The 20,097-nt window shown below is 45.5% G+C and overlaps 1 protein-coding gene across 50 annotated transcripts in view; it reads left to right on the top strand.

The window, feature by feature from the left end:
• The window catches only part of NEB (nebulin), a 101,075-nt gene that overhangs the window by 15,665 nt on the left and 65,313 nt on the right, over positions 1 to 20,097 (top strand). For 40 of the 50 annotated variants that reach the window (XM_051810125.1, XM_051810136.1, XM_051810135.1 and 37 more), the window contains exons 21-52: positions 570 to 674; positions 819 to 926; positions 1,057 to 1,368; positions 1,972 to 2,178; positions 2,534 to 2,638; positions 3,260 to 3,367; positions 4,013 to 4,324; positions 4,539 to 4,745; positions 5,204 to 5,308; positions 6,124 to 6,231; positions 7,115 to 7,426; positions 7,607 to 7,810; positions 8,260 to 8,364; positions 9,135 to 9,242; positions 9,619 to 9,930; positions 10,400 to 10,603; positions 10,902 to 11,006; positions 11,098 to 11,205; positions 12,119 to 12,430; positions 12,751 to 12,954; positions 13,300 to 13,404; positions 13,497 to 13,604; positions 14,542 to 14,853; positions 15,538 to 15,741; positions 16,073 to 16,177; positions 16,270 to 16,377; positions 17,389 to 17,700; positions 18,180 to 18,383; positions 18,713 to 18,817; positions 18,910 to 19,017; positions 19,184 to 19,495; positions 19,815 to 20,018. In XM_051810125.1, coding sequence (XP_051666085.1) covers positions 570 to 674; positions 819 to 926; positions 1,057 to 1,368; positions 1,972 to 2,178; positions 2,534 to 2,638; positions 3,260 to 3,367; positions 4,013 to 4,324; positions 4,539 to 4,745; positions 5,204 to 5,308; positions 6,124 to 6,231; positions 7,115 to 7,426; positions 7,607 to 7,810; positions 8,260 to 8,364; positions 9,135 to 9,242; positions 9,619 to 9,930; positions 10,400 to 10,603; positions 10,902 to 11,006; positions 11,098 to 11,205; positions 12,119 to 12,430; positions 12,751 to 12,954; positions 13,300 to 13,404; positions 13,497 to 13,604; positions 14,542 to 14,853; positions 15,538 to 15,741; positions 16,073 to 16,177; positions 16,270 to 16,377; positions 17,389 to 17,700; positions 18,180 to 18,383; positions 18,713 to 18,817; positions 18,910 to 19,017; positions 19,184 to 19,495; positions 19,815 to 20,018 — 5,838 coding nt within the window. The remainder of the gene's footprint in view (positions 1 to 569; positions 675 to 818; positions 927 to 1,056; positions 1,369 to 1,971; positions 2,179 to 2,533; positions 2,639 to 3,259; positions 3,368 to 4,012; positions 4,325 to 4,538; positions 4,746 to 5,203; positions 5,309 to 6,123; positions 6,232 to 7,114; positions 7,427 to 7,606; positions 7,811 to 8,259; positions 8,365 to 9,134; positions 9,243 to 9,618; positions 9,931 to 10,399; positions 10,604 to 10,901; positions 11,007 to 11,097; positions 11,206 to 12,118; positions 12,431 to 12,750; positions 12,955 to 13,299; positions 13,405 to 13,496; positions 13,605 to 14,541; positions 14,854 to 15,537; positions 15,742 to 16,072; positions 16,178 to 16,269; positions 16,378 to 17,388; positions 17,701 to 18,179; positions 18,384 to 18,712; positions 18,818 to 18,909; positions 19,018 to 19,183; positions 19,496 to 19,814; positions 20,019 to 20,097) is intronic. The other 10 variants (XM_051810103.1, XM_051810128.1, XM_051810130.1 and 7 more) reach the window with 10 other exon arrangements.

Raw genomic sequence — 20,097 nt, 5'->3', positions numbered from 1 at the left:
GACACTGAGAGGTCATGGAAGCCTCAGTTTATTCGTAATTAAGGGAATTTTCTCATCTGTTTATAGAGATTTCTTGTTTGTGTATGTGATTAAAGATATCTTCTTGCAATTTAAAGTGCTTTAGTAACCTTGGCTTTTTTCTGTAGAAAGTTTTAATAATCAGTGAGCTGAAAAACCCCTGAAATTCTGTCAGTTTTGTACAATTTTCCTTTAAAAGTGGAGTTGTTTACATTTATCCATAGTTATCTGGGACACCACTGATCCTTATTCCATGTCTACCATGCAAAAAGCATCTGTGAAATAAAAATCATTCTTTCCATTAAAGCAGGGAAGAATTCCCATTTGCAAAATTTATTAGTTCTCAAAACATACTTTACAAATTTCTCAAAGTACTAAAGGAAGGAGGGAGATAACGTTGTCCCTCAGCACTCATATTTGTGAAGGTTATTTATGATGCTTATGGGACTTTCTGTAAAATATTAATTATTGCAAATGAGCAAAACAAAAGCAAATTCATTAAATAAGAGTTCAGTACCTTTTCAATGCTAAAGGTGACCTTTTCATTGCAGAGGCTCTACACAGATAAATGGAACAAAGAGAAGACCACCATCCACGTTATGCCAGATACCCCAGAAATCCTGCAGTGTAAAGTGAACCAGCTCACAATGAGTGATGTGAGTTCCTGTGCTCATGCTGGGCACTGAGATCAAAAACTGGTGTCATTTTAATGTCTTTTGAAAAACTGTTTAATTTCAGATGTAGGACACTTCAGTAGTTCTACCTTTGTAATGCTTGTTCTCTTTTATATTTGGAACTAGAAACTCTACAGAGCTGGCTGGGAGGAGGACAAGAAGAAGGGCTATGACCTGCAGCCTGATGCCATCCCGATCAAAGCTGCCAAAACCTCCCGAGACATCGCCAGCGATGTGAGTTGGGTGATGCCATTCACTGGAATTCAGTTCAAGTGGCCAGACCTGAGGTCCTGGGATGTTTTCAGTGGTAAGACTGAGCTTAACAGTGCAGTTTGGAATTGAAGTCTTTGCTGTTGTTCCTCAGTACAAGTACAAACTGGCCTACGAGAAAGCCAAGGGGAAGCACATCGGGTTCCGCAGCCTCGAGGACGACCCCAAGCTGGTGCACTTCATGCAGGTGGCCAAGATGCAGTCGGATCGGGAATACAAGAAGGATTATGAGAAGGCCAAGACCAGTTTCCATACCCCAGTGGACATGGTCAGTGTGGTGGCAGCCAAGAAAGCCCAGGAAGTGGCTACCAATGCCAACTACAAAAACCTGATCCACACCTACAACGTCCTGCCCGATGCCATGAGCGTCGAGTTGGCCAAAAACATGATGCAGCTGCAAAGTGATGTGAGTAAGAGGGTCTTCAACCTTTGCATTGCAAACACAGCCATGCTTCAGTCATGAAAGAACACTGTGAGATTAGATAGATTTATAATCCAATATGTATTATGATAGTGGATTAACAGTAGGTTGGGATGTGACCGGTCTGGAACCATTTATTTTCCAAAGATTATCAGAATTATGTGTAGCTGGGAAGGTCTAGGGAACCTGACTAGCAGGGAACAATTAAAATAAATATTAAGATAAATAATTCTATTTTCTTAGTTGAATTAGTTCAGTTTATATACTAAAAGGTAGTAAATTAAATGAGTTCTTCAATTATAGCTGTTTTGTTTTTTCCAGACTCTGAAATATGAAATTGCACCTATTGCTAAAGCATTTCAGCTCAAAAATAAGTAATTTTATGAAAGTAAAATGGATATTTACTCCTTACAGGTCCCACCAGGCTCTTCAGGAGCAATAGTTGTGTGCTGGCCAACACAGGAAAAGCCCAATTTCTCATTAATAGCTTTTATCTTGTGCTTCCAAATTTTACAAACAGGAAGAAATATCAGGATTTACAGATTTTTTTTTATGTGTGGGGGGGGTGTTTTTTCTTTCTGCCTCCAGAATCAATACAAAGCAGAGTATGATGAAACCATGAAGGGGGTAGGGTGGCTCCCACTGGGCTCCCTGGAAGCTGAGAAGAACAAAAAAGCCATGGAGATTGTCAGTGAGAAGAAATATCGGCAGCACCCGGACAAGCTGAAATATTCTGTTCCCATGGACTCCATGAGCATGGTCTTGGCTTTAAATAATGCCAAAATCATGGATGAGGTGAGAAAGGAATCAGCAAAATTCATTTAGGTTTGCAGAAGTAAGAAACAAACTCTACCTGATGTAAGAGTCAATCTTATTGTAGGCACAATTTTAGAAACCATCAATTTTTTTGCAGTTAATGAGGATATTTTAAGTGCTAAAATAAAGAGAAAAATTGTTAGGATAAATGTTAGTAATAAAATAAAAAATATAAAAGGTAAGGATAAGAAGATAAAAATAAATAAGAGATATTTAGTATCACCTCAGTGTCAAGGTGAGGTGACATTTCAAATATTTCAAATAGGTAATAGCCTTTTAAACTGTTTTATTTAATAAATAGAGATGCTGACATCCTTTTTTTTAATCCTTCCAGCACAAGTACAAACAAGCCTGGGAAGAAGACAAAAAGAAAATTCACATCACCCCAGATATTCCTCAGATTGTTCTGGCAAAAGCAAATGCATTTAACATAAGTGAAGTGAGTACTGTTTGTAAGGCTCTGACCTTGCTTTTAATTTTTTATTAGGAATAGGTGAGATGACAGCAAAAACAAGTCTCTCTAATTCTCACCTTGCTAAAATGTTATTATTTCCCAAAAAGTTATTAATTTTACTTTTCCCTCCTGCCTTCCCCAAAATTAAATAGCAAAAGTAGCCAGGTAAAACCCATATTACTTATAGTCAGATTATGAAATGTTCAGGGAGGTCATTAAAATATAACATTTGCTAACAGGGTAGTACAGTTTGAGTACTATTCATGTTTGTTAATGCATTTATTATTTATTATTTTATTTCCCCATGCACAAGGTTTTGTACTGAACTGAACATTCTTGCAGATTGCACCTGTTCTTTTGGTAACAGGTGAAATGATAGACAGGTTTTGGTAGCCAGTTGTTAAATCTGCATCTGCTAAATAAAATATTGCTTGTAATTGTGTATTTAATGTGGGCAGAAAGAGACATATTTGTGTCCTTTTTTTGTTGTTTTTTTTTTTTTTTAGTCTGACATCCTAATAGATATAACTTTTCCCCAATATTTGTCCATGTGGAAAACATGCAATTTTTTTACTTTTTTAAAGATGATTCTCCTTCTTTTGGCAGAAAATGTACAGATCTTCATTTGAAGAATCCAGGAAGAAAGGATACGACCTCAGAGTTGATGCCATCCCTATTAAAGCTGCCAAAGCTTCCAGGGAAATTGCCAGTGATGTAAGTTCTTCAAATCAAAAATGATCCATTTCAGGTGTTGTAAAGAGTTCAATTCTTGACACAATTCAATTTTAGATGCCAAATATATGAAGTCTCTTTTTTCTCTGGCTTGTAAATAATTCTGACCTGTTTGATATATATTGCAATACATTGTAATAAATATTGTAATAGATTTTAATATACATTGTAACACATTTTAAGAAAGTGGTTTAAATACCCTGCTTTTGAAGGCACCCCAGACATCTGGTTTGCTTTAGAGTGCACCCTAAGAGTAAGAGGACCAAGCCACCACCTCTATATGCTTTGTGATGTTTTAACTATGCCAAAATCTTATTTTAATCTGATTGGGGGAGTTATTTTCCTTATAAAATAGCTATTCCTTATGAAGCAAATGAATCATAGAATCATGGAATGGCCTGGTTGGCAGGGACATTAAGGATCATCCAGTTCCAACCCCAACACATTCCACTATCCCAGGCTGCTCCAAGCCCCTGTCCAACCTGGCCTTAGACATTCCAGGGATCCAGGGGCAACCACAGCTTCTCTGGGCAACCTGTGCCAGGGCCTCCCCACCCTCCCAGCCAAGAATTCCTTCCTAATGTCCAGTCTAAACAAGCTGAAGCCTCTGTTTCTGTTCTCCTACAGTACAAATACAAATTAGGTTATGAAAAAGACAAGGGCAAACTGGTGGGCTTCCGCAGCCTCCAGGATGATCCATTGCTTGTGCATTACATGCAAGTGGCCAAGATGCAGTCAGACAGGGAGTACAAGAAGGCCTATGAGATGGGCAAGACCCAGTACCAGACTCCCAGTGATGCCCTCAGCGTGGTGGCAGCCAAGGAGGCCCAAGGCCGTGTGACCAACACCAACTACAAGCGCCTGATCCACCAGTACATGCTCCTGCCAGATGCCATGAGCCTGGAGCTCTACAGAAACATGAACCAGATACAGAGTGATGTAAGTTTCTGTTTTAATTCTTGGGGCTTTTTTTCCTGTTCTTACATCACAGCTGTCTTTTGGATGGTTTTGTGTGAGCTGTTGCACAGAATCAAGGAATATCCAAAGTTGGAAGGGACCCAACAAGGATCATCGAGTCCAGCTCCTGTCCCCAGGAGTCCCACCATGTGCCTGAGAGGGAATTGTAACCTTTCCTTTTGTGTTCTCTTGGCAGAATGAGTACAAGCAGGATTACAAGGAGTGGTTCAGGGGCATTGGGTGGAGTCCTGTTGGTTCCCTGGATGTGGAGAAATCCAAGAAAGCCACGGAGATTGCGAGCGATCAGAAGTACCGCCAGCATCCCAGCCAGTTCTCCTTCACCAAACCCAGTGATGCCATGGACTTGGTCCTTGCAAGGCAGAATGCAAATATCATGAACAAAGTGAGTATTTATGGGGGAAATTAGGCAAATATTCACATAGAATCCATGTGTTCTAACAGTCTCTAAGTCTCGGTCACCACCTTTATGGAGCAGCATTTCACTGGGAAAAACAACTGTCCCAGGCTCCTCTTTCTTCATTTTGTTTCTTAGTGAAACAGTTATTGATAAATAGCATTGTTGAAAAATCTTTTCTTGCTTTTCTCCAAGCTCTATTCTTCCCATTCTTATATAAAAATTACTGGTCCTGAAAATCTTGATAGTTGGACTGCATTGGAAGCAAGACTGGATAATAATTCAACTGATTCTGGATTAGGTCATAACATAGTAAAATAAATCTAAGCCAGCACATGTCTTTTTACCCCTCAGTACACAAAGTGCACAAATGGTAAGGTGAAAACCCCTAAAGAACCATCTTTTGTCATTTATATTAACATTTGTGATGTACTTTTTATCCACAGCATGCTTATACTCAAGCCTGGGAGAAAGATAAAACTCAGGTCCATGTGATGCCAGATACACCAGATATTCTCCAGGCAAAACAGAACAAGACAAACTACAGTCAGGTAGAGTTTTTTAATTCTTCCTATTAACATTTTAAATTAATACCTGCTGGGGGTTTAGAACAGAGGCAAGAGTTTTTATGTGAGTAATATTTTAAGAGTAACATTAGGTACCAGCTTCAGACTACAAACTAACAGACTAAATTGCATTATAATGTATGGAAAATGTAAATCCTGTTTTGGAAATCTGGAATTGCATAAACCACACTCTGTGCTTAACATAAAATCAGTTAAAAATTCCTTACTGTAAAATTACAGTTAATTGTAATTGTAAAATAAAGTTAATTGTGTGTATTTTTAACCTTGGGGAAAAGAAATATATGCAGTGATTCCCTCTTTTCTGTCAGCTTTCAAATAGGAGAAAGTGACAATTGTACCAGAAAAAAATCCTCAGGTTTTGCTTTTCTTCATTGCTCAGAGGGAAATCTTAGACTTGCAAGTGCCTGTCCTTAAAATCCACTGTGCACAGACTTACTTGACTATGGAATGGCTGCACGAAACCCTTACAAATTACAATTTTGTTAAGCCAATTGGACAGTTATCCCAGGTGTATATGTTTCAAATTCCCCAAGATAAGCTCTAGTAGGAAGCTGCTGCAATGGCAAAAAACTATTTAATGCCTACCCTAAACCTTGGAAGAGCAGTATTCCTTGTTTATCAGTTTCCCACTTCTCAGTCCCTATTCTAGCAGCCCTTCCCTTGTAAGTGAAGCCTGTGAAGTAACCAGAATTTGGTAATATGGATCATTAGTGTACCTAAATAGAAGGTGACATTCATATTATTAAGACTTTTTTAATTCCTGTTGTTTTCGATTTTAGAAACTCTACAAGCTGGGCTGGCAGGAAATGCTAAAGAAAGGCTATGACCTCACACCTGAAGCCATGTCAGTGAAAGCTGCCAAAGCTTCAAGGGACATTGCAAGTGATGTAAGCAGCATTTCTGACTCTGACACACACCTGATGTAGTTGCTATAACCTACAGTCACACTGGATTGAGACACACCTCTTTCTAAGGTGTGGCTTGGAGTCCACACCAAAATTGCTGACAAAAAACTCCTTCCTGGTCTGTTCTTGTCGGTGCAGAAAACAATTTAACAGGGGTTTCTCTGGCATCTTAACAAGTGCAAAGTTTGTGGTCCATCCATGGAGTTGTTAGTGATACAAAGTGAGGAGCTGTCTGCTCTTTTGGATGTTTCCTTTTCAAAGCAGCAGCAAATTTGGCCCAATGAGGTGGGCCACAGAGAAATCCTCCTCCCAGCTCTGAAACACATGTGGTGACACACGTGCTGCTGTTACCATAACTTGGCATGAGTGCAGCTCCTGCACTTGTGCAAGAGATTTTGTTAATCATTAGGAAATGTTTCCAGTGCTTAAACATCTGCATTTTTCATTGTTGATGATGTTATTCACCAAAGTATTTCAGTGTGTCAATCTTAGGAATTCTGAGCATTCAATGACTGAATCAAATGGCACAGGAGACCTTCTAGCTATGCCCTCTTCCTCTCCTGGGAGAGCATTCACTGTCACCAAGTGGTGCCCTTTGATCAAGTGGCTACTAAAACTACCTGAAATGCCATAACAAGTTGCTTTTTTATAAAGTCACAGAATGGGGTGGAAGGGATGTTAAAGTTCATCCTGTTCCAGCCCCTGCCATGGACAGGGACACCTTTCACTAGACCAGTTTGCTCCAAGCCCCATCCAACCTGGCCTTGGACACTTCCAGGGGTAATTAATTGGTAATGGCAATTGAATGAGAGAATTTGTTGCTGTTTTACCCTTGTAATTTGATGATCAATCCCTCTCATTGCAGTTCAAGTACAAGGAAGGTTACCGCAAGCAGCAGGGACACCACATCGGGTTCCGCAGCCTGCAGGATGATCCCAAGATGTTGTGGTCTATGCAAGTAGCTAAAATGCAGAGTGACAGGGAGTACAAGAAAGATTTTGAGAAGTGGAAGACCAAGTTTAACATGCCTGTGGATATGTTAGGCTTCCTCCTGGCTAAGAAGTGTCAGGAACTGGTCAGTGATATCGACTACAAGCGGATCCTGCACCGCTGGACTTGTCTGCCAGACCAGGTTGATGTCACCGAGGCCAAGAGGGTCAATGAACTGCAGAGTGATGTAAGCTTCCTCTGAGTTTAATTCACTCATTTTCCTGTAAAATAATTGCTGCTTTTTGGAAAAATATCTTTGGTAACTCTGATGTCAGTATAGATCAGACTGAAGCTAAAATACCAGTTAGTCTTTTCATCAATGAACAGTGAAATAATCTGTTGTGGCTTTGGTTTTCATCCTTAACAGAATTTGTATAAGTCAGATCTGCAATGGCTCAGGGGCATTGGATGGAGTCCTCTGGGATCTCTGGAAGCTGAGAAGAACAAGAAAGCTTCTGAAATCCTGAGTGAGAAGAAGTACAGGCAGCACCCAGACACCATCAAGTTCACGAGTATCCCAGATGCCATGGATATCGTTTTGGCCAAGTCTAATGCCAAAAACAGAAGTGATGTGAGTTGCTTCTAGGGGATTCAATAAATACTTACATTAATAGACATTTTTAAATGATCTCCATATCAAAGCATGTGCTTAAAATATACAAATAGCAGATATTTACAGTCATTGCCACCCTGCTTGTTGTCACCGTGCCTTGTTCAGATCAAGGTTTTAGTGCTGAATAACTTACCCAGTAATAGCTACAAACAAGACCTTTTCTAGGTAGTATGTAGATATATTGCCTTAATGCTGTTGTCTTGGCATTACATGGATGTAAAGAAGAAAAAATAGGTTGTATTTCACCAAGAAGTCTTTGTGTTATTTGGTTTTAATCTCCTGTGTTGTTTACATCCCTAATTCTTGCATAGTACAGCTTTGCTTTGCTATTGCAGGGAAAAGATAAACTGAAATTAGTCTTCCAAGGGGAATCTTGGATCAGACAAGGTTTTTGTTTGATCTTTCAGATCCTCTACAGAGAAGCTTGGAACAAGGACAAGACTCAGATTCACATCATGCCTGATACTCCTGAAATTTTGTTGGCTAAGTCAAACTTGATTAACACAAGTGATGTAAGTGTGTCTCTACAATGTTTCCTTGCTGGAATTATGATTGTGCCTTTAGTTTACAAAGCAATCAAGTCATTCTGCAATTCTAACAGCTATAAACACACCTGGGGTCTTTCCTGAGAAAACTTATGTACTGGGAAGCCTGAGGGGGAACTGCTGAATTATAAAGTGGAAGTGAAGTTGCCAGAACATAAAAAAATACTAGGAAAATATCCAACATGTTACCATTTTTCTCTTTGATCCCCTCTGATCATGTTAATATTGTAGATATTCAGTACATTTTAGTAAGTCTGTCATTCCTGTGGAAATGTCTGATTATATTAAATTGCCTCTTTAGAATTACATAAGATTCTGTAATTCACATAAAAATCTTGGCTACAAAGGAACAAACACAGACTATATGCAAAGGTAAAGAAATATCAAGAGCTCTATCATGAGAACTCAGGAAAACAAAAATAAGTGCATTTGAAATTGGGTGTAGAGAATCATGGGGCTCTACTATTCACCTCTGTGAGTCATTCAGATTAATATATTTAGTAGAAGGAAATTTTGATCTTGAATGAGGTATCAGAAAACATTCAGATAATAATTTTTATATATATAATCAGTTACAAAATACATGTAATTAATGGCAAGGTATGGAATTTAATTTGATCAAGCTGTGTTTGGAAACCCAAGCTTTATTTTCAATAGTCGGGGTGTAAAGTTGCACTGTTCAAAAACTCTGTGGAAAAATATCCTTGCAATGATTCCTTTGAATCCTTTTCCAACAGAAACGTTACAAGGTGGGATATGAAGAGCTGAAGAAGAAGGGCTATGACCTTCCTCCTGATGCCATCCCTCTCCAGGCAGCAAAGGCATCCAGGGACATTGCCAGTGAGGTAAGACTTATAGGAAAAATAATAGTGGGGCATTGAGGGGGGATATACTTTTGGATTAACATGTTTTATGTTTAAAAGGAGGAGAGGTCTAAAATTTTACCACACTTATTTTGCTACCCTCCTCCAAGGCCTTGTAATCCTTAATGGTGTAAAGTTAATTAAATTAAATACAATAATTTAAAATGTCATAATATATAACTGTAAAAGATCCCATAATATTTGAGGGACCTTATATAAAATGCTAAAAATGTTGGGGAAATAAACAAGAAAATGAGCATTTATTAGATGCAAAGTGATTAACCACAATATTAACAACAGAGAAATTAAAACTGCAGCTTGAAAAGAGGTGGTAATTGTTATTTCTACCTTCCACCAGTACAAATACAAAACTGCCTACAGAAAGCAGCTGGGCCACCACATCGGGGCCCGCAACATCGAGGATGACCCCAAGATGGTGTGGTCGATGCACGTGGCCAAGATCCAGAGTGACAGGGAGTACAAGAAGGACTTTGAGAAGTCCAAGACAAACTTCAGCACCCCTGTGGACATGCTGGGGATCGTGTTGGCCAAGAAGTGCCAGGAGCTGGTGAGCGACGCCGATTACCGGCACCCCCTGCACCGCTGGACCTGCCTGCCCGACCAGAACGACGTCGTCCATGCCAAGACAGTGTATGACCTGCAGAGTGATGTGAGTGCTTCTTTCCTGGCCCAGAAGTGTCTCTTGTGCTCTCTTCCATTGTTGGAGGAGGGGTCTGTGTGTCAGGGCAAGGGCAGCAGAGTCAAATATTTGCTTTTGGAGGACCAGCAGAGTGCAAAGGCAAGTGCAGTGTGCAGTGGTGAATGGAATAAAGGGTCTTAGGAGATGGAATTAAAGGCTCCTCCCATGCTTTCACCAGCTGCGATTTGCCAAATGGGACAGGTCTTTTCCAGGGATACTGAGAAGATGGAGAGGGAATGTATGTGGATTGCTTGAGAGCTGCCTGTTCTGTTGCAGGAGTGGGAAGCTGAGTTTAACAAGAGTCCCTTTCCTGGTGGCTGGTTGGTGGGTTGGCCCAGGGGAATGTATTCTGTTCAGCAGAGCTTCCTTGGGTAGGAGAAGTGCTAGAATGGAGTGAGGAAGGTGCTGAGCTGGTTTGTGTCCCTGCCTGTCCTTGCAGAACGTGTACAAGTCCGACCTGCAGTGGCTGAAGGGCATTGGCTGGTCCCCAATTGGATCTCTGGACGTAGAGAAGAACAAGAGGGCGAGTGAGATCCTGAGTGACAAGAAGTATCGTCAGCACCCGGGCACCATCAAATTCACGAGCCTTCCTGACTCCATGCCCATGGTTCTGGCCAAGCACAACTCTCAAATCATGGACCAAGTGAGATTACTTTGTGTTTGCATTCTGAAGGGAAAGAGTGCCTTCCTCCAGCACAGGGAGGCATCCTCTTGGCTCAGGAGTTTGAGTTCCTTGTTTGAGATGAAATTGTGTTTTGTGTGTTTGGAGCAGGAATGGGGTGCAGTGTGGAAAAGGGTGAAGCACTAGAAAGATTTGGGGCAAGAGAAGATGTTCTTGAGTCAGGGCAAAGCTTACTTTGTTTGCTTGAGCTGATGTGCTGTTTGGGTTTGTGGCCATGTGTGTGTGTGTGCTCCAATTTACCGTTGTCCTCCTTTGCCAGCGCTCGTACACGTCAGCCTGGGAGAAGGACAAGACGAAGATCCACATCATGCCGGACACACCTGGGATCCTGCTGGCCCAGCAGAACAAAGTGAACTTCAGCGAGGTGGGTGGGTGGTGTGGGGGCAGTGTGCCCGTGGGGGCTGCTGTGTGTGGGGCACAGTGTTGTTGGAGGGCACTGGTGGTGTGTCTTGCAGAAACTGTACAAACTGGCGATGGAGGAGGAGAAGAAGAAGGGCTACGACCTGCGGGCAGATGCCATTCCCATCAAGTCTGCCAAAGCTTCCCGGGACATCGCCAGCGATGTGAGTGCATGGGAGCCCTCGTGGCACACACTGTCAGACGGTGCTGGGGTTGGCAGATGTTGCCCAGGGTTTGAAGGCTGGGCCAAATGGAGGCAATGCAGCCCTTACCAGTCATTGCCATCCAACTGGTCCATAAACTGTTTATTCTGAACTGTCCACCTGTAGCTGTCCCTCCATGTTTTGGGTGTGCTGTGTTGTGTGGGAAGGCCCAGATGATGGGCAAGAGTAACTATGGGGGCTGGGTGATGGCCAAAGCCCAAAGCACTGCTCCTCCTGGTCTTGTGGCACTGACTTCTCGTGCAACAGTCTGGGGTTTTGCAGTGTTGTGCTGCTCTCAGCACTGCCAGTCTGCACAGCCCTGATGCTGCAGCTACACAGCTGAGCTAGGCATCAGTTAAAAAACCCAAAGCAAGTCTCTGTTTAAAAATTACGGCCACGTAAAGATATATAATTTTTTGTTACTATTAGTTATTAATGCAAAATTGCACTCCTGTACGTGTTTGCTGCCTCTATTTAATCTTCCAAGTCAGTCTCTGTCGTTCTGGCTTTTGTGCCCCAAGAGTTTGAATAGGAGTTGATTTGGCTATTTTGCTTGAAGAAGAGTAAATGATTCTTTATGTAAGGGGTATTTATTGAACTTTGATCTCGTTATCTCTTCCATGATTTGGAGATGTTTTTATTCTTAGCTACTGACCAGTGACTCTTAATATGTAGGACAGGGAATATCTTTGATAATGTGAGTTAGATCAGAGAAATGATCCTTTTGTAGATGTACACTCCATTCCAGTAGCTGAATACTTTCTGGAAAGTCTCTGTGGTTTCAGCTGCTAAGTTGGCTGAAGGTGGTGCCACAGAGACTGCTGAGGACCTAACGAAATCTAACCTAAAATTCACTGAATACTTCTTCCTGCAGTACAAGTACAAGGAAGGGTATCGGAAGCAGCTGGGCCACCACATCGGGGCCCGCAACATCGAGGACGACCCCAAGATGGTGTGGTCAATGCACGTGGCCAAGATCCAGAGTGACAGGGAGTACAAGAAAGCCTTTGAGAAGTCCAAGACAAACTTCAGCACCCCTGTGGACATGCTGGGGATTGTGTTGGCCAAGAAGTGCCAGGGTTTGGTCAGTGATGCCGATTACCGGCACTACCTGCACCAGTGGATCTGCCTGCCCGACCAGAACGACGTCGTCCACGCCAAGACAGTGTATGACCTGCAGAGTGATGTGAGTGCTTCTTTGGTGACTGTGGGACAGCCAGAAGTGTCTCTTGTGTTCTCTTCCATTGTTGGAGGAGGGGTCTGTGTGTCAGGGCAAGGGCAGCAAACTCAAATATTTGCTTTTGGAGGGCAAAGAGTTGGACAAGGCAAGTGCAGTGTGCAGTGGTGAATGGAATCAAGAGCCTTAGGAGATGGGTATAACCACTTAATGGGTGGTGGGTTGGCCCAGGGGAATGTGTTCTGTTCAGCAGAGCTTCCTTGGGTAGAAGTGCTGAAATGGAGTGAGGAGGGTGTTGAGCTGCTTTGTGTCCTTGCCTATCCTTGCAGAACGTGTACAAGTCCGACCTGCAGTGGCTGAAAGGCATTGGCTGGTCCCCAATTGGATCTCTGGATGCAGAGAAGAACAAGAGGGCGAGCGAGATCCTGAGTGACAAGAAGTATCGTCAGCACCCGGGCACCATCAAATTCACGAGCCTTCCTGACTCCATGCCCATGGTTCTGGCCAAGCACAACTCTCAAATCATGGACCAAGTGAGATTGCTTTGTGTTTGCATCCTAAAGTAAATAAGCACCTGCCACTCCCAGGCCCCCTTCTGGCACCTGGATTCTGCAAGGGGGGATATTGCACCCTCTTGCCTCAGGGATTTGAGTTCCTTGTTTGAGATGAAATTGTGTTTTGTGTGTTTGGAGCAGGAATGGGGTGCCGTGTGGAAAAGAAAAGGGTGAAGCACTAGAAAAGTTTAGGGCAAGAGAAGATGTTCTTGAGTCAGGGCAAAGCAGAGGGCCCTTGTTTTGTTTGCTTGAGCTGATGTGCTGTTTGGGTTTGTGGCCATGTGTGTGTGTGTGCTCCAATTTGCCGTTGTCCTCCTTTGCCAGCGCTCGTACACGTCAGCCTGGGAGAAGGACAAGACGAAGATCCACATCATGCCGGACACGCCTGGGATCCTGCTGGCCCAGCAGAACAAAGTGAACTTCAGCGAGGTGGGTGGGTGGTGTGGGGGCAGTGTGCCCGTGGGGGGCTGCTGTGTGTGGGGCACAGTGTTGTTGGAGGGCACTGGTGGTGTGTCTTGCAGAAACTGTACAAGCTGGCGATGGAGGAGGAGAAGAAGAAGGGCTACGACCTGCGGGCAGATGCCATTCCCATCAAGTCTGCCAAAGCTTCCCGGGACATCGCCAGCGATGTGAGTGCATGGGAGCCCTCGTGGAACGCGCTGTCGGACGGTGCTGGGGTTGGCAGATGTTGCCCAGGACTTGAGAGCTGAGTCAAATGGAGGCAATGCAGCCCTTACCAGTTATTGCCATCCAGCTGATCCATAAATATTTTGGTTGGGAACTGTCCACCTGTAGCTGTCCCTGCATGTTTTGGGTGTGCAGTATTTGAGGGAGTGAGTAGGCTGTGGAGAGTGTGATTGTGGGAACTAGGTGATGGTCATAGCCCAGAACAGGATTCCTTGGACAACATCACCTTGTGCAGCAGCCTGGGGTTTGAACTGTTGTGCTGCTCTCAGTACTGCCAGTCTGCACAGCCCTGATGCTGCAGATACACAGCACATGCTGACATGAGAGAAGAAAACTGAAATCAAGTTTTGTTTTAAGCCCAGGGCATTTGACTTCTCTGTTTGGGCTGGGGGTAGGTCACTATAGGTCAATCATCACTGTACCCCAGAGTATCTTTTTATCTCTCAGCTCTCCAGGAGCTGAATTTAGTCTCTCATATGAGGTTCTACATTGCAAGTGTGTTCCCTTACTGTAAGGAGATGAGTTGCATCTGTCCTCAGCCTTGACATTTCAGTAAGAGATGGGGGAATACATGTCCTGTTGCCCCACAGTCACTTCCTAAACCGTGTGGCTGTGGGGCTGCAGCTGAGCACACACACAGGGCTGGGAAAATAAGACTCCCGAGCACTGTGCAGGAGATCCTGGTGCAGTGGAGTGTGTCAGCTGCTGTGGGGCTGAGGGCAGGCAGGGCTGTGCAGGATGAGGCCAAGGCTGCCTCGTGAACAAGTGTGGTGGTTTTCAGGCTCCACTAGTGAAGCACTCGCTCACAGGAGCTGCTACAGGGTAATGGCAGAAGGGAGAACAACTGTCCTGAAACTCACTGAGCCCCTTTTCCTGCAGTACAAGTACAAGGAAGGGTATCGGAAGCAGCTGGGCCACCACATCGGGGCCCGCAACATCGAGGACGACCCCAAGATGGTGTGGTCGATGCACGTGGCCAAGATCCAGAGTGACAGGGAGTACAAGAAAGCCTTTGAGAAGTCCAAGACACACTTCAGCAGCCCTGTGGACATGCTGGGGATCGTGTTGGCCAAGAAGTGCCAGGGGCTGGTGAGCGACGCCGATTACCGGCACCCCCTGCACCGCTGGACCTGCCTGCCCGACCAGAACGACGTCGTCCATGCCAAGACAGTGTATGACCTGCAGAGTGATGTGAGTGCTTCTTTGGTGACTGTGGGACAGCCAGAAGTGTCTCTTGTGTTCTCTTCCATTGTTGGAGGAGGGGTCCAGGTGGGGAGCATAACTCTAGGCCTATGGTGAGGGACTGAGATTGTGTTTTGACAGTACCACTGTGACGAGTTCTTGTCGTAAACACTCAGGGATGAAATTTTTGTGGCATAGTATTTTGTGGTCACAGGAGAGTCCTGTCTTGCCTTGAACATTTTGGAAGCAGAGTTGAAGCCACAGACTAGAATTCAGTAAGGCAGGGGATGGGCAACAGAGTCAAATATTAGCTTTGGGAGGACTAATAGGGGGAAAATGTAAATGATGTGTGCAGTGGTGAATGGTATAAAGGGACTTAGGAGGGGAGGTATGAGACTCCTCCCATGCCACTGCCAGCTGCAGATTGCCAAATGGGACAGGTTTTTGTCAGGGATATTAAGAAGGTGGAGAGTAAGGGCTTCTGGATTGCATGACAGCTACTTAAACTGTTGAAAGAGTGGGGAGCCAAGTTGTGAGGAACTGAGCTTAAAGGAGTCCCTTTCCTGGTGGGTGCTTGGTGGTTTAGCCCAGGGGAATGTGTTCTGTTCAACAGAGCTTCCTTTGGGAAGTAAGAGTGTTTGAATGGAGTGAGGAAGGTGCTGAGCTGCTTTGTGTCCCTGCCTGTCCTTGCAGAACGTGTACAAGTCCGACCTGCAGTGGCTGAAGGGCATTGGCTGGTCCCCAATTGGATCTCTGGATGCAGAGAAGAACAAGAGGGCGAGTGAGATCCTGAGTGACAAGAAGTATCGTCAGCACCCGGGCACCATCAAATTCACGAGCCTTCCTGACTCCATGCCCATGGTTCTGGCCAAGCACAACTCTCAAATCATGGACCAAGTGAGATTGCTTTGTGTTTGCATCCTAAAGTAAATAAGCACCTGCCACTCCCAGGCCCCCTTCTGGCACCTGGATTCTGCAAGGGGGGATATTGCACCCTCTTGCCTCAGGGGTTTGAGTTCCTTGTTTGAGATGAAATTGTGTTTTGTGTGTTTGGAGCAGGAATGGGGTGCAGTGTGGAAAAGGGTGAAGCACTAGAAAGATTTGGGGCAAGAGAAGATGTTCTTGAGTCAGGGCAAAGCTTACTTTGTTTGCTTGAGCTGATGTGCTGTTTGGGTTTGTGGCCATGTGTGTGTGTGTGCTCCAATTTGCCGTTGTCCTCCTTTGCCAGCGCTCGTACACGTCAGCCTGGGAGAAGGACAAGACGAAGATCCACATCATGCCGGACACGCCTGGGATCCTGCTGGCCCAGCAGAACAAAGTGAACTTCAGCGAGGTGGGTGGGTGGTGTGGGGGCAGTGTGCCCGTGGGGGGCTGCTGTGTGTGGGGCACAGTGTTGTTGGAGGGCACTGGTGGTGTGTCTTGCAGAAACTGTACAAGCTGGCGATGGAGGAGGAGAAGAAGAAGGGCTACGACCTGCGGGCAGATGCCATTCCCATCAAGTCTGCCAAAGCTTCCCGGGACATCGCCAGCGATGTGAGTGCATGGGAACCCTTGCAGGCTCCAACTGTGCCTTGGGTCTCCTAATCCCTTCCCTGGAATCCCAGGCCTTAGTTCTATAATCTCCCCAGATGTGTATCCCTTCCTCCACTGCTTGTGCATTTTGTTTTGGTTTTGCATTTTAGTTTAGCTAAGAAGTCTCAGCCAAGGTGGCCTCCCCCCTCCCCTGCCTGAATTCCAGCGTGTTGCAATTGAGAGCTCTCGTGTCCCAAGAAAAATGTTTTTAAATACCTTCATCTGTAAGGGCAATTTTCCAAGAGACCCCAGGTGCCTTAACCAGCTGAACATTTGCCTTGCTGAGGTTTAAGGGTACTGGCTTTACGTTTTGCCTTTCTCAATCTTGCCCCTCAAGATTGAGAAATGCAGGGCATGATTGTCCAGCCCAGGCTACCTCCAGTCTTCACCTCCTCCATAAGTTCTTCCCTGTTAGTGACAAAAGGTCCAGTAGTGCCTCTCCTGTGCTCAGGACTCCATCACCTCTCCTAGGAATGTGTCCCCAACGCACTCCAGCAGATGTCAGAGCAATTTAGGTCCCCAATGAGGGTCAGGGCCTGTGAGTGTGATGCTTCCTGCAGTTGAAGGAAGAATTCATACTCAGCATGCTCTCCTTTCCCAGTGTTCTGTACTACAGCAAATTTGTTTGCTTGGTCTCACCCATACGATCTCAAGAGTCTTTGCTTAAAAAGTGGCCCTTGTCCCTTCCCAAGCTGAGTGGCTGTGGGCCTGCAGATTAGGACGGACACCAGGCTGGAATCACAGGATTCCTGAGCACTGTGGAGACCTCCATGTGCCTATAGGGGGTCAGCATAGGTGTGGGATGGGAGGGAAGTATAGGACACAGTAGGGATATCCTGTACTTAGGTGCCTGTTCATGTAGTGGTGTTACTGGGCTCCACTAGTGAAGCACTCACTCACAGGAGCTGCTACAGGGTAATGGCAGAAGGGAGAACAACTGTCCTGAAACTCACTGAGCCCCTTTTCCTGCAGTACAAGTACAAGGAAGGGTATCGGAAGCAGCTGGGCCACCACATCGGGGCCCGCAACATCGAGGACGACCCCAAGATGGTGTGGTCAATGCACGTGGCCAAGATCCAGAGTGACAGGGAGTACAAGAAAGCCTTTGAGAAGTCCAAGACAAACTTCAGCAGCCCTGTGGACATGCTGGGGATCGTGTTGGCCAAGAAGTGCCAGGGGCTGGTGAGCGACATCGACTACCGGCGCTACCTGCACCAGTGGATCTGCCTGCCCGACCAGAACGACGTCGTCCATGCCAAGACAGTGTATGACCTGCAGAGTGATGTGAGTGCTTCTTTCCTGGCCCAGAAATGTCTCTTGTGCTCTCTTCCATTGTTGGAGGAGGGGTCTGTGTGTCAGGGCAAGGGCAGCAGAGTCAAATATTTGCTTTTGGAGGACCAGCAGAGTGCAAAGGCAAGTGCAGTGTGCAGTGGTGAATGCAATGAAGAGTCTTAGGAGATGGGACCTAAGTCTCCTCTCATGCCTCCATGAGCTGTGATTTGCCAAATGGGACAGGTCTTTGCTGGAGAGACTAAAAGACTCTGGAGGGGGATGGTTCATGGGGTGCTTGAGAGCTGCCTGTTCTGTTGCAGGAGTGGGGAGCCAGGTTTTGGGAGCTGAGATTAGTGGGAGTCTCTTGTGGGACTGGTTGGTGCATTGAACCCATGGAATGTGTTCCGATTAGCAGGGCTTACTTTGGGAAGTAAGAGTGAATGGAGTGAGGAAGGTGCTGAGCTGGTTTGTGTCCCTGCCTGTCCTTGCAGAACGTGTACAAGTCCGACCTGCAGTGGCTGAAGGGCATTGGCTGGTCCCCAATTGGATCTCTGGATGCAGAGAAGAACAAGAGGGCGAGTGAGATCCTGAGTGACAAGAAGTATCGTCAGCACCCGGGCACCATCAAATTCACGAGCCTTCCTGACTCCATGCCCATGGTTCTGGCCAAGCACAACTCTCAAATCATGGACCAAGTGAGATTGCTTTGTGTTTGCATCCTAAAGTAAATGAGCATCTTCCTTTCTTAGGACATGGGGCTCTGTCCTTCCAGGGTTCAGGATCTGCAAGGGGGATGTTGCACCCTCTTGCCTTGTTTGAGATGAAATTGTGTTTTGTGTGTTTGGAGCAGGAATGGGGTGCAGTGTGGAAAAGAAAAGGGTGAAGCACTAGAGAGGTTTGGGGCAAGAGAAGATGTTCCTGAGTCAGGGCAAAGCTTACTTTGTTTGCTTGAGCTGATGTGCTGTTTGGGTTTGTGGCCATGTGTGTGTGTGTGCTCCAATTTGCCGTTGTCCTCCTTTGCCAGCGCTCGTACACGTCAGCCTGGGAGAAGGACAAGACGAAGATCCACATCATGCCGGACACGCCTGGGATCCTGCTGGCCCAGCAGAACAAAGTGAACTTCAGCGAGGTGGGTGGGTGGTGTGGGGGCAGTGTGCCCGTGGGGGGCTGCTGTGTGTGGGGCACAGTGTTGTTGGAGGGCACTGGTGGTGTGTCTTGCAGAAACTGTACAAGCTGGCGATGGAGGAGGAGAAGAAGAAGGGCTATGACCTGCGGGCAGATGCCATTCCCATCAAGTCTGCCAAAGCTTCCCGGGACATCGCCAGCGATGTGAGTGCATGGGAGCCCTCGTGGCACACAACAGGGCTCAAGACTTTCTCACTCCAAAATCTCTGTTGTTTCAGCTGCTTTATTTTCTGGCAGTAGTGCCACAGGGGCTGCCAGGGGCATAAAGGAAAATGAAACTAAAACTCACTGAAGGTTTTTTTTCCTGCAGTACAAGTACAAGGAAGGGTATCGGAAGCAGCTGGGCCACCACATCGGGGCCCGCAACATCGAGGACGACCCCAAGATGGTGTGGTCGATGCACGTGGCCAAGATCCAGAGTGACAGGGAGTACAAGAAAGCCTTTGAGAAGACCAAGACACACTTCAGCAGCCCCGTGGACATGCTGGGGATCGTGTTGGCCAAGAAATGCCAGGGGCTGGTGAGCGACATCGACTACCGGCGCTACCTGCACCAGTGGATCTGCCTGCCCGACCAGAATGATGTGATCCACGCTAGGGAAGCCTATGACCTGCAGAGTGATGTGAGTACTCACTAATAAGCTCTTTTTATTACTAAAAATTGTAATTTCCTTGGAATATAAAGTACAGAAGCTACTCTTATACAGTATTTTTCCACATTGTGTTTTTTCTTTCCCTGTTCCAAGCGAAGTAATTAGAGTTTGAGTAGGGAATGAATTTGTGTGTAAGGAAGGTTGACCATTATGAGGGTTTCTATACAGCCAAACAGCAGAATAAGCTGCATAGCATCCTTCACAGTAGACAATCTCAAAACATTTATATGCTGACTAAGCTCTTATAAAGTGGAAATTGTGTAACTGCTGTCTTTATATGTTGTGACAGAATGTCTACAAGTCTGACCTGCAGTGGCTGCGGGGCATTGGTTGGGTGCCCATTGGTTCCTTGGAAGTGGAGAAGGCCAAGAAGGCTGGGGAGATCCTGAGTGACAAAATCTACCGTCAGCACCCGGACACCATCAAGTTCACCAGCATCCCAGACTCCCTGCCGATGGTGTTGGCCAAGCAGAACGCGGACACCATGAACAAGGTGAGTCCTGGTTGGATTAGGTGACATCAGCAGCCTGTGCCTAAACCCCAGGGACAGGACTAGAACTAAGATTTGCAGA

The sequence above is a fragment of the Manacus candei genome, unplaced genomic scaffold, assembly GCF_025592945.1.
Source record: "Manacus candei isolate 608988 ecotype Guabito, Panama unplaced genomic scaffold, ASM2559294v1 h1tg000077l, whole genome shotgun sequence".
In the NCBI taxonomy this organism is placed as follows: Eukaryota; Metazoa; Chordata; class Aves; order Passeriformes; family Pipridae; genus Manacus; species Manacus candei.
This window is presented reverse-complemented; position numbering and strand designations above follow the sequence as displayed.